General features: G+C 37.4%; 1 protein-coding gene across 6 annotated transcripts in view; it reads right to left on the bottom strand.

The window, feature by feature from the left end:
* The window catches only part of LOC150087516 (laminin subunit alpha lam-3-like), a 746,420-nt gene that overhangs the window by 81,435 nt on the left and 651,619 nt on the right, over nucleotides 1-13,366 (bottom strand). For all 6 annotated transcript variants that reach the window (XM_090371226.1, XM_090371225.1, XM_090371229.1 and 3 more), the window contains one exon: nucleotides 2,660-2,783. In XM_090371226.1, the coding sequence (XP_090227352.1) occupies nucleotides 2,660-2,783 (124 nt within the window). The remainder of the gene's footprint in view (nucleotides 1-2,659; nucleotides 2,784-13,366) is intronic.

Here is a 13,366-nt window from a genome sequence, read left to right as displayed (position 1 = left end):
AAGACATCAAAAGTGGATATTGTTGGGATATCAGAGACATGGTGTCACACAGATATAAAGAATGCAGAATTGAAATTTGCAGAGTACAATGTGTACAGAAAGGATAGATAAGTTAGGAAGGGAGGAGGGTTATGCAGTTCGTTAAGAAATATAAAGTCTAAGGCTCTAAAAAACATAAAATCTAAGTGCATCTAGTTGACATGGGGTGACATAAGCACTAGGAAAGCAAAAATAAGGGCAGGAGTATATTATAGGCCTAATGACTCTGATGAGTACAACAAACTGTACAGAGAAATAGAGTGGGACAGTAAATCAGAATGTCTTAAAATGCGAGATTTTAACTTCCAGATATTGACTAGAACTTGTGGGTTGGTCACTCGTACACTAGCAAGACTTTTGTGGGTTTATTTGATGATTGGTTTCTATGGCAGCACATTCGAGGGAGTAATACTCATGATCTGATTATCAGCAATGATTATTCATACATTAAGAAGCTGAAGATAAAGGAACCACTTGGTGGCAGTGATCACAGTGTACTGATGTAGAATTTACTAAAAGATGTAACTACCATCAGGAGTAAAGGGAAGGGTTTTTGCTTTCGTAAAGGTGACTATGGTGGTCTCAGAAGTTTTTAAATACTATACAGTGGAACCAACTGATGATGTCACCAACAGAAAATTCTAAATGGGATGCATTCAAGGAATTAGGTTTTTGCCTTTAGCCAGCAGGTACTTGATTGCTGGAACAAACTTCCATTGGTCATTGTGGAAGTTGATAGCTTAAATAAATTCAAAGCAGAACTAGACAAATTTTAGAGTGAATGGATGGGTGAAATGGGAGGCTTTTTTTATTTTTTTTTGTTTTTTATAGCAAGTAATTTATAATTAAACATTAAAATAAAACATATTTTGCAAAATGCTTTTACCATATATGCCACAGAAAAAAATGAAAAATAGGTTCTTAGTAATAACTACAATATGAAAAAACTAAAAATCTGCTGTGAACTAATAAAATCATTAAAATTTTTAATGCTTCATTGACTACTATCTGTCATTTTCATTACAAAAATCAATGACATAAAAGCAACTAAAATAACTACTTGCAGAAGAGAAGCACACACATGATTATTTTTCCATAGTTAGTTATTTGGTTTTTAGGAGCATTAGCAACTAAGGCCATATTGCTCTGGGGATATGCGGTGGTCATTCCATGACCTTTCTGCATCCTCCGTATTTGGTGGTCACGGGCTCGAACCCTGGTCTAATCAAAAAGCGTGTGCTATGCACTGCTGCTCCTGCCCACCTGGCTACGGAGGCACCTTATTTTTCCATAGTGGCTTCCATAGTTTCTTCCAAATGGCAGAAACAAACATACTAACTGCAGTGAATGAAATCTTCCCCTACACACTTGCACAAAAAGTACAGCATGTGTTGCTTCCACAAAAGTGATGAAAACGGCTGTGTAATGAACAATAGCCAAATTATGATTATAGAAAGTAAAAAAAAAAAAAACTCACTTTATGGTCAAATCACATAATACTAATGTACTGGGCATTTATTTGTATCCAAAACAAAACCACTAAAATGCATGTACTAGGTATTTGTATCCAAAACAAAACCACTAAAATGCATGTACTAGGTATTTGTATCCAAAACAAAATCACCAGAATGCATGTTGCATGTACCAAGTACAAGTAGGTCAATTTTTGGACCAATGTCTCTACTGTATACAGGCTGAAATGGGACATAAGTCAGTCAGGTTAGTGGTGAGACAGAATATTTTTCTGGCAGGACAATTAAATTGACATGAATTGGCAATTTTTAATGCAATAGATGATCTTATCCACTCAGAGAGAGAGAGAGAGAGAGAGAGAGAGAGAGAGAGAGAGAGAGAGAGAGAGAGAGAGAGAGGGATATTTTTAAGCTGAAAAGATGAAACTGCTATATTAGGTAGAGATAGGCAAGATATTCAAAGACAGAAATGGCAGGATTCCATATTAGACATTATGATGATTTAAATGCCAGGAAACCTTGTCTCAAATAACTGCATCAGAGAAGACTCGTTTTGCTAGTAGTTTCTTAAGCAGACAAGTATGATTGAGTTTGGACTTTGGCAATATTCATTACCTGCCTATGAGCAGAGAATAAATTACAACTAGCCTCTGTAGAATTCCTGCAATAATTTTTATATGAGACTTGTATATTTTTAACTAGATATATTTCTTTTCCCCAAGGATTTAGTACATAGTTTGGAACATCATCAGCTGGAGGGGGGAGGGACAAGATGACTACAGAAATTACAACTTTTCTTTTTGGCAATTTTGACAACCTGAAACACACAGGAGATTAATAATACTGTATATATCCAGTAATAAATTTAAATTTATTACTAGATATATACAGTATCATTAATCTCCTTACACAATGGAATCCAGTACAACAGGCCCATTTGTATTTATACAGACCCTACAGGTTTAAGACTATATAATTTCAGCTAGTGTAAAGAAATATTTTAGTTAATGCTGTGGAAAAAAGTAAACATTCTTTATAATAAATCAACACAAAATAAAATTTATTCTTAAAAATATAATATAATTTTAATAGGGATATATAATACAATAAATTATACTCTTGCTTTCAATGTTTGAGCATTTACATACTTGCTGGTAGTGAAGTTAGGAGGAACACCACCAAAGTACAGAAAACTTTTTTGTAAATCCAAAGATGTTGGCCCTCCAGATGGCAACTGCCCTTCATGAAACTCCTCACCCACTGACAATTGACCTATATTACAAATACAAGTTCTGTAACTGCCATATATGCTTCAACATTTCAAACTTCTTTTAATGTGTAATATTCTCACCAAAGTATATAGAATCTTCCCCCCCCCCAACCTCAAAAATAGTAAATGGAATGAGTTTAGGTGTGTATGTGCAGATATATAAGACATATAAAAGTGGAAGAAAATATTACTAGAGATACTGGTATTTTCTGCCACTTTTATACCAGACAATATTAATTTCAAAGAAGTAAAACTGCCCATGTGTACCACAGTCAACTATCTGAGCCTTCTGAAATCAATAGTGGCTGATGTGACCACTACTGATTTCAGAAAAGTGGCAGACTGAGTGATACAAGAGTCAAGAGTAGGCTGAGAAAATTGCACAGGTAAATTCAAGGCATAGGTAAGTAATATTTAAGTGTCTTGAAGAAGGGTGGTTATGCCATAACTGAAGGTGTATACAGTACCAAACGTCAACAGGATGTTCCATAAATGCATATTCTTGGCTTTCAGGGAAGAGCTGCAGTTCACAAAGCAGTTCATAACATTTGGAGCTGCCAATTACCCATCATTCTTTGATTTTGAAACAATGAGAAAAAGATCCTAAGGAGAGATGAGCTGCACTACACAGCAAGCTCAAATAAAACAGTCAAGTTCAAGCTTGTAAAATATCCAGAGAATGTTATCTACCATAATATGGGGCTACTTCTTATGGTTTTAATGGCAAATATTTGTTATATTCTAGTCCCTAAAGCCAGGCAGCACCTGGCTTTAGGGGCTAGAGTATAACAAATATTCCAATTATATTCCAACAATCAATATGGCTTTACACCTGGTTTGAGAAAATCAAAGTTCCATAATTAGTCTGCCTGCCTGCCTGTCCCAGATCAATAATTTCATCCTATAAAGTGCCTTTGAGTGAGTCCACCGCAGTCTGCTTTGTCTTCTGAGGTAACATCTGCATTGAAATGCTACCAAATTTCAGCTGACTGCTACCAAGAATTTGGTCACAAGTCTTAGCATAAGTATCAGTAGTGGGAACATGATGAAAAGAAGAAACGCTTATACAGCACCAGCCAAAAAAATTTACTCACTTCATTTGCCCATTACTACTAATAATTTGTCCAAACTTTCTGTATATTTATTCAACTACCTACTAAAAATTCCACAACACAGTGGAAGTTTATTCCAACAATCACTCCTTGGCAGAATACAAATTTCCATATATCTATTCTACACCCCATCCTTTTCAAGTTCATCAAGTTCATCTGAGGAATAGTAAAGATGCCATCAGCATTTAGATTTTAATTACCTTTGCAGACGAAGAAGTCTTTGCTACATTTCTTTGTATTCTTTGCCAGAGACTTAGTAATCTAAAAGGTAATTAAAATCTAAATAAGAGGAATTTTGCTGTTTATTAAAAGCAAAAGTGATAAGCAAACTCATGGCCATAAATAGGAGAACATCCTTGGATACAGGGGAGGTTCCTATAGACTGGAGGTGTGCAAATGAGTCTCCTATTCATGAGGGGGTATCATTAATAAATATTGTAAAAAATAAGAGGCACATCACTGAACCCTGTTGTTGTTGTTATTTGGTTTTTAAGAGCATTAGCAACTAAGGCCATATTGCTCCAGGATATGCGGTGGTGTCTAAGAATATATAAATTCATACACCGACCATTGAATAAAATTTAAAATTTAATACGACTACAATCTTTACACAAAAATATTTACAATAAACTATTACGGAATGCTAAAAACTGTAATAAAAGATCATTTACAATAAAATTTGCTAAAATATAAAACATTAAAAGCGCTAAAAACCTGAAGCTTTCGGGAGCGTCAGCTCCCTTCTTCAGCAGTGATATGACTTCCTGCAACATCTCCTTAAGTAGCAGGTACCTCCACACGTGGTATTTCTCCACGTGGTTCAATCGGCACATGGTCAGAACTGGAAGCGGAAATGTCTCGGGAACGTGGCAAAGAAAATCGTTCATCCGACCTTAATATAATTGTTTCAAAGATAGGATTAATACGTATACCTCTATCTCTATTCATTGTATTCCTACTGGATGAACTAATCCGTAAACCCTCGAGCCATTTACGCTCCCAGTATCCATGTGCACGATCCAAAATAATAGCGTCCTCCGGGGAGATTTGATGCTGCTTCTCCCAAAAATGTTCGGCCACAGCAGACTTGTTGTATTCAGCAGTTCTTATGGCATTTAAATGTTCCCCCAGACGATCCCTGAGCCGTCGTTTTGTTTCCCCCACATAACACTCCCCACAATCCGGGCATTCTATTCTATAAACCACTCCACTACTAAGATCTTTTGGTACGCGGTCTTTGACCTGAGACACAGCTGTGCACAGCCTCCGCCCAGGAAGCTGTACACAGCGTGTCCCATAACCCCGTAAAATTCTTGCTAGATATTCAGTAAGGCCCGGATAGTAGGGGATGTATGCGGTGGCTACCGGAACAAACGACTCCCTACGTTCGGACACTCCTCTACTATATCTATCCAGGATTCTCTGGGGGTATCCGCACTTTCTAAGTTCTGCCGTGACACGATTAATTTCTTTTTCTTTATCCTCAGAAGTGGTACAGTGTGATCTTACTCTGTCAAATAAAGCTTTTGCAACACTATTCTTATATTGTCCAGCTTGTGCTGAATTGAAATGGGTGTATTGACCTCTACACATGGGTTTTTTAAAAACTGACGTCTTAAGTCTAAAACCCACCCTGGAGATCAATACATCCAAAAATGACAGGGTACCACCCGTTTCCACCTCTGAGGTAAATTGTATAAATTGGGAGAAGCTATTAAGCCAGCAAACGGCATCATCCTCCCTCCCCTTCTGGACCAGGGCAAAGGTATCATCAACATATCTTCTCCAATTCCTAATAGGAAACGAACACCCACTAAAAACCCTACTTTCCAACTCCTCCATGGCCAGATTGGCCACGGTGGCACTAATGGGTGAACCCATGGCAGTACCGCAAACCTGCTTATACATAGTTCCTTGAAACAACATGGTAGTACTAGCTAGACATAATTCTACCCCGGTGCAAATGTCTTCCACACCGAGAAGTGATCTATTACCAAGGGAGGCATCCCTGGTCAATGCCATTTTTACACAATATACTGCATGACTAATAGGAATACATGTAAATAAAGATATAACGTCAAAAGAGATCATGCTCTCATCATCATTTATAGTCAAATTCCCCACAAAATTCAAAAACTCTCTACTGTCTTTAACAACATATTCGGACTGCCCCACTATGGGTGCAATTAATTTAGCCAAGTACCCTGATAGCGCATAGGAAGGACTCCCTATAAATGAAACTATAGGTCTCAAGGGCACTTCTGCCTTATGAATTTTTGGCAGTCCGTAGAATCGCGGGAGTTGACTACCTGTAGTGTGTAATGACCAGTAAGTCTCCTTGGAAATCTTCTCCGTGTTCAACCAGGATTGTATCAGTTTATTGACTCGCCGTTCCAGCCCCACCAACGGGTTCCTCTGGATCACCTTATAAGTGTTATTATCTTGCAGAAGATCCAATGCCTTCTTATTATAATCTTCTGTATTCAGGACCACCGTTGATCCCCCTTTGTCTGCTGGTAAAACAACTATTCCTTTATCTCTTCTCAATTCCTCTAGAGTTCTCTTTTGACTAAGGCTGAGATTCGGGGGTGCCTTCCTCACCTGACTCAACACTGCAGCTGACTTCACCCGGATTTCATTAGCTAAAGGCTCAGGAAACTTATTAATGGCCCATTCAATACCCATTGCTATCTCCGCAATGGGGGGTTTCGAAGACACCAGAGTGAACTTGGGGCCTAAACTAAGGACTGCCTCCTGTTCTTTCGTGAGCTGTCTATTACTCAAATTATGTATAAAATGGGTGCTGTTATCATATCGCTGTACCACATTTTCACTCACCAACCTATTAAACTTCATAATTTGTCTTTGTCTATATGACTCTGCTACCCTAACAACTTTATCCGAGACTAACCTTCTAATAAGAACTAGGTGTCTAGAAGAAACATTGCTACCAATATTACCTAAATACATGCCAATTTGTCGTCTAGTAAATCTGAGATCTTCATGCAGCTTACGAATCCAAACATTCATAATACTCTTTTGAAAACGCACAGTGGCCCATACTAATCGAACATCCTGGAAAGGTAACTTAACCCTAAATCCGTGCGGTACCAGCCCATGCGCTCTGCAACGGTACGCAAATCTTAAATGCTGTTGTTGTCTAGCTTCTTTTACACAAGTACTCCATATGGGTAGAAGTAACCCCAGAAACACATACCAACTGTGTGGTACTACACTTAAGGTGGTAGAAAATGAAAAAGACCTGGGAGTAATTGTGCAGTCAGATATGAAGTTTTCTGAGCAATACAGACAGGCTGCCAGGGCAGGTCATGGGGTTTTGTCAATGATATATAGGAATTTTGCTAGCAGGGAAAAGGAGGTGATTGGCCCTCTGTATAAGGCAATGGTCAGGCCATGCCTTGAGTACTGCGTACAGGTCTGGAGGCCTCATTTTAGGAAGGATGGATAGTTGCTTGGGAATGTACAGAGAAGCGCAACAAGATTGGTGAAGGGAATGAAGTGATCCTCTTACCAAGAGAGGCTTAAGTTCTGCAAACTGCAGTGGCTGGAGACTAGGCACCTGCACAGTGATCTGATTGAGGTGTATAAGGGGTTGAGCATACTGAATTCTGATGGGATCCTGCCACTTGTTCAGATTACAAATCTAAGGGGGCATAAATTGAAATTAAGAAAAGACAGATGTAGAATAGATGTGCGGAAATTTGCCTTTAGCCAGCGGGTGATTAATTGCTGGAACAAACTTCCATGTGTCGTTGTAGTTGATAGGTTGAATAAAATTAAGGAGGAACTGGACAGGCATTTGGAGGGAATGGTGTGATTTTTTTTTTTTTTTTTTTGGCTGATGCTGCATAAGCTCTTAGCATTAGCATTAGTAGAGGCATATGATGCAAGAAAGCAAGCTTATGCAGCATCAGCCAAAAAAAAAAAAAAAAAAACACCACTTCAACCCTCTGTTCGTTCGAAATACCTGTCCAGCTGAGCCTTAAATTTATTTAGACTATCAACTTCCACGACAAGGGATGGAAGTCTGTTCCACCAACCAACTACCCGCTGGCTAAAGGCAAATTTCCGTACGTCTATCCTACATCTGTCTTTCCTCAATTTGAATTTATGCCCTCTCATGTGATTATTCTGAGCAATAGGAAGAATCCCATCAGCATTGAGCATGCTCAAACCATTCAAGGCTTTATACACCTCTATCAGATCACCTCGCTGGTGCCTAGTCTCCAGACTCTGTAATTTGCAAAACTTAAGCCTTTCTTCGTAAGAGCACTCCTTTGTTCCATTCACTAATCTTGTTGCCCTTCTCTGTATTCGTTCCAGCAGCTCTACATCCTTCTTGAAATGAGGCCTCCAGACCTGTATACAATACTCTAGGTGTGGCCTGACCATTGCTTTATACAAGGGAATAATCACCTCCTTATCCCTGCTAGAAAAATTCCTGTATATCATTGACAATACACCATGAGCTACTCTTGTAGCCCGTATGCACTGCTCAGAGAACTTCATATCTGCCTGCACAATTACCCCCAGGTCCTTTTCATTCTCTACCACTGCCAGTGTAGTTCCACACAGTTTATACGTTGCTCTGGGTTTGCTGTCTCCCATATGTAGTACTTTCCATTTGTCAATGTTAAACTATGTTGAGCAGATGGGCCACCTCTCAGCCCATCTGCTCAACCTTTGCAGATCCTGTTGCTGCAGCATAGTGTCAGTAGTGTCCTTCACAACCCTGCCAACCTTTGTATCGTCTGCAAACTTGGACATTAAGCTTGATATACTATCATCAATATCATTTATAAATACAATAAACAATAATGGACCCAACACTGAACTCTGAGGGACTCCACTAATAACATTAGTCCACGATGAGCAGTGTCCATTGATTACCACTCTGTGCCTTCTTCCCCTCAATCACCCCTTTATCTATAGCAGCAATTTGCCTCCAATGCCACACGCTCCAATTTGTGCAGCAGTCTTCCATGTGCAACAGTATCAAAGGCTTTTCTAAGATCCAAGTATATAATATCAAAGTTATTCCCTGCATCCAGTTCCTTTGTAACTGCATCATAGTATCCAATCAAATTGGTCAGGCAAGACTTCCCCTTAACAAAACCATGCTGTGTCCGAGCTATAACTGAAGTCTTGTCTAGATGATCCTGCAGTGCTTCTTTAACCAGTGCCTCCATTAATTTCCTGGAACAGAAGTTAAACTCACAGGTCTATAATTACTTGTGTCAGCCTTTGATTTTCCTTTGTGAATTGGGGTCACATTTGCACAACTACAGTCTGTGGGTACCTCCCCTAAGTCCAAGAAAGTTTTCATAATTATGGCTAAGGGTTTGCTTACTTCCTCTGCTGCCTCCTTTAATATAACTGGATAGATCCCATCCACCCCAGGTGCCTTTCTTGTGTTTATCTTCAACAATTTCCCCTCCACTTTACTCTCAGTTATTACAAGATTCTCAAGCTTACTGCCAAAGTTAAATACACCTCTGGCATTCCCCTCGCTGAATACCTCATGTGTGAATGTTGATGCAAAATATTCATTTAGTTTGTTAGCTACCTGAGCAGGATCATCAACAGTTGACCCATCGATATCAAGTGGACCAATCTGATTCATCCCCTTCCTTCTAGAGTTTACATAAGTAAAGAACTCTTTGCTTTTTTTCTTTGCATCCCTTGCCAAAGATTTCTCGTAATCTGCCTTCGCCTGCCTAATCTCCTTTGTAACTTGGTTACAGATCAACTTGTATCTATCATAGTATCATAGGCTTCTGTGTCACGTGTTAATTTGTATGTATCCCATGCATTTTTCTTCTCTGCCATATATCTTATTAGTTCATCTGACATCCATTTAGGCCTAAACCTTGAACAATATTTCTTAGTTGGTATGTAAAGCCTAGTAGCTTCCATGATAAGTTCTTTGAATGCTTTCCATTTTGAATTTGCTGTTGGTAACATCACTTGCTTTCTTGAATCACATGCCACTACTATTACTACTAGTACAAGTTGTTCAACTGTCTGATAGTACATTTTTTAAAATTCATAAAAAAAATAGGCAACGGAGAAGCATTATTACCAGATGAACTTAAAATTATAGAATCGAGATTTGTTACCTAAAAAATGCTACTAATTTATGTCTGCAAAGGATTTGACTATTTTTAAGAAACAGTGATGTAAATGCCTATAATACAAATGCTTTAGTTGCAGATGAAACTCATGAAGTGGTTGCACAAGATTTATACCATGGATATCATTCTGAAGAACAATTAGCAAGTATGCGAAATAAAATTCACAAAATGTCAATGACCGAAACTGCAGGACTTCCATACATTCTACGATTATTGAAAGGAAAAGTGTACATGATTACTACAAATATAGATGTGGTCGATGGATTGGTAAATGGTGCAATCGATACTTTAGTATACAGTCAGTCCTCGTATAACACGTGTTTACCCTACATTAATTCTATCCCTCACGATTTATAAATAGGGGAATGATATCTTATATAACACGAACCGAATTCGCTTATGCATGATTCGACTTTGTGTTTACAAGAAATGGCTGTCGAACGCAGAATCACTCCAATCGAATGCAACACGATAGGAATAAAGAGAAGATTTTTAAAATGTATTTATGTTTTTTTATATCAGTGAAGAGGAAACACATTTCACCATAACGTAAAAACCAACACAATTCAAGCTATCAGTATTATCGCAAATGCAATTAGATCGAGTTTACTACCAGTTTATAACAGATTCCACTTGCAGAAACACAACTAGATTTTTATTTTTATGGTAGTAACTCCTAGAAATGTGAGGTGTTAATAGTGTATCTCTGCCTTTACGGTGTTGTTTATTCAGTTGCTACACGCATGCAGCTTTGTTTATGTGTATCAAGTGTGCCTCCTCATTTTGTAATTGTGCTTTATTCCCTAAAAACGAGTAAAATACTTAAAAGGTGTAAAATACTTAAAAGTCCAGGTGAAGACACTGCAGATTCAGAGAGAAAAAGAAAAGCAATATCGATAAACAGAGGCAGACTTGGTCAAAAATTCTTACCCGGGAAATTTATAGTGGCCCCATACTATGGTTTATGGCCAAAATCACACCGGCCTCCGACCCACCAGGGTTTCCCCGGTAAGGCTTATGACCAGTCCACCTCTGTCAATAGAGAAAAAATATGTAATTGTGAAACACTTTGAGCAAAATGAAAGACCATGTGATATTGCACGTGCTACAGACCTAAATGAGGCAACGCCGAGAATTACAAAGAATGCAGAGAAAATAAAAACAACTTTCATAGCAGGAACAACTCAAAGTGTAATTAAAATCCATTAGATTAAGACTCAAAGAATTGGAAGAGATGGAATGGCTGTCATCTGTTTGGATAGAAAATCAAACAAAAAACAAGTTTGCTTACGATAGAAGTGAAAGCATTAGCAATATTTTATTACATAATAGCCGCAATAAAATACTTATGTATTTTATTATGACTATTTATTGTGTTTGGTAATGTTTTGGTTACAAATGTGTGTTCAATCTTGGGTGGTCGGCACCTAACCCTATTTTTCCTATAGGGCCTGTTGTTTATATTGCATGATTTTGCATTGCACGAGGGTTTCTAGGAACACAACTATCGTGCTATACGAGGACTGACTGTATTTCGAATTTGAGGATGATGAAACAGTTAAATGAGTATGGACGAAATTTCCCAAGTCAAAAATAGGACATAACGTCCAACCTCTTTATAAACAATATGTGAAAGATAAACATTTACCTAGTCAATCCATACCTATTATAAAACGATCAACTACGATTCCATTCAAGAACAATAGGAAATTAACATGTAGACGTACACAATTTCCTTTAGTATGTGCTTGTGCTTTGACTATACATAAATCTCAAGGAGGGACCTTAGACAAAGTTGTATATAATTATGAGAAAGATCATCAACTTGTATACATGGTGCTATCTCGAGTGACCTCATTGCAAGGTTTATATATTACAAATCCCCACGACGATTTCACATTTCACCCTACTAGTAACATAGATCTTAGTGCTTAACTAGATCGCTTGAAAAATAATAAGCTACTGTCTCTACAGGATGAACTGCAAGATTTCATACAAAGTGGTATATCTATATCGTCAATGAACATACAAAGTTTACGGGTCCATGTTCAAGATATCGAAAGGACAGCAATCCAAAATATTGATATTAAGTGAAATGTGGTTGGATAATGATGAACATATATTACTTAAACCATTCCAATGTGTGACTCAATTTAAAAGGTTGAATGTTCATAGTGGTGGTGTTGCAATGCATCATGAAGGTTCAACTATCATCAGTATCTACACCACATATCTTTGCACAACATAATAGCAGCAATGCGACAGAGGTATCAGATGAAATTGGAGACAATTGTGGATCTTTGTGCGAATTCAATAGTGAATCTATTTTCATCGTTGCCATATATATCACACCAGGGATGTCGTTAGATATAATTCAAAAATTCATAAACAAGAATTTGATGCCGTATTCCACTGAAGGTGCAAAATTATTGGAAGAGCCACTGGATTGCATACCTATAGTTCTCGCTGGAGATTTCAATCTAGAATTAAATTCTGAGGCTGGAAAGAAGTTTTGTAAATTTATGAAAGATGTCTTCAATTTAGATATTAAGTCAAATACTTTAGTAAATACTACATGTAATGGAACTAGAATCGATGGAGTATTCACTCGGGAATTAAAATGATTTGAGTGTCAAAATTATATATCTTAGTTACCATAGACCAATAATTTTAGTGTTATTATAATATATTTTATACGAATTATTTCCTTGTACACTAGTACAATGAAAAATTCCATTCACTGTATTTCATTGTACTGAAATTATTTTTTCAATAAAAATAATGCAGCAATACTTTTTAATTTATTTTACTGTACCAGTTTCATAATAGGTTCCTGCAGTAAAGATGTTTTTAACGGCTGCCGCTGTGATACAATTAGTCTCAGAGTAGAGTAGCAACAACTCATTATGTACCTAGTACATAATTAGATATTTTTTCTTCTCTGCCACTAGTCTCACCAGTTCATCTAACGTCCATTTAGGTCTAAACCTTGAACTATATCTCTTATATGACATTAAAAACTGCTTCCATGATTACTTCCAAGAATGCCTACTATTTAAAATTTGCAATTAGTAACAACATCGGTTGGTCCCATTGAAAGGAATTTAAAAACTGTTTAAGATAACTAACCGTAGTCACTTTTAGAAAAGAAAAATCCCTTCCCCTCGACAGCAGTTATATTTTTACATAGTGGTTTATGAAAACTTCTTGTCAGCTTAAATCTAAGTATCTTATTTAAAAAAAAAATTCATTAATTTTATGTACAATAGCTTTCATTAATTTCAATACGACACATCAAGTAGACAATTTCAAGTAGTC

Source organism: Mastigoproctus giganteus, chromosome 4, assembly GCF_048544385.1.
Source record: "Mastigoproctus giganteus isolate SK-2022 chromosome 4, ASM4854438v1, whole genome shotgun sequence".
In the NCBI taxonomy this organism is placed as follows: domain Eukaryota; kingdom Metazoa; phylum Arthropoda; class Arachnida; order Uropygi; family Thelyphonidae; genus Mastigoproctus; species Mastigoproctus giganteus.
Note: the sequence above shows the minus strand (reverse complement) of the source record. Positions and strands in the feature narration are given on the sequence as shown.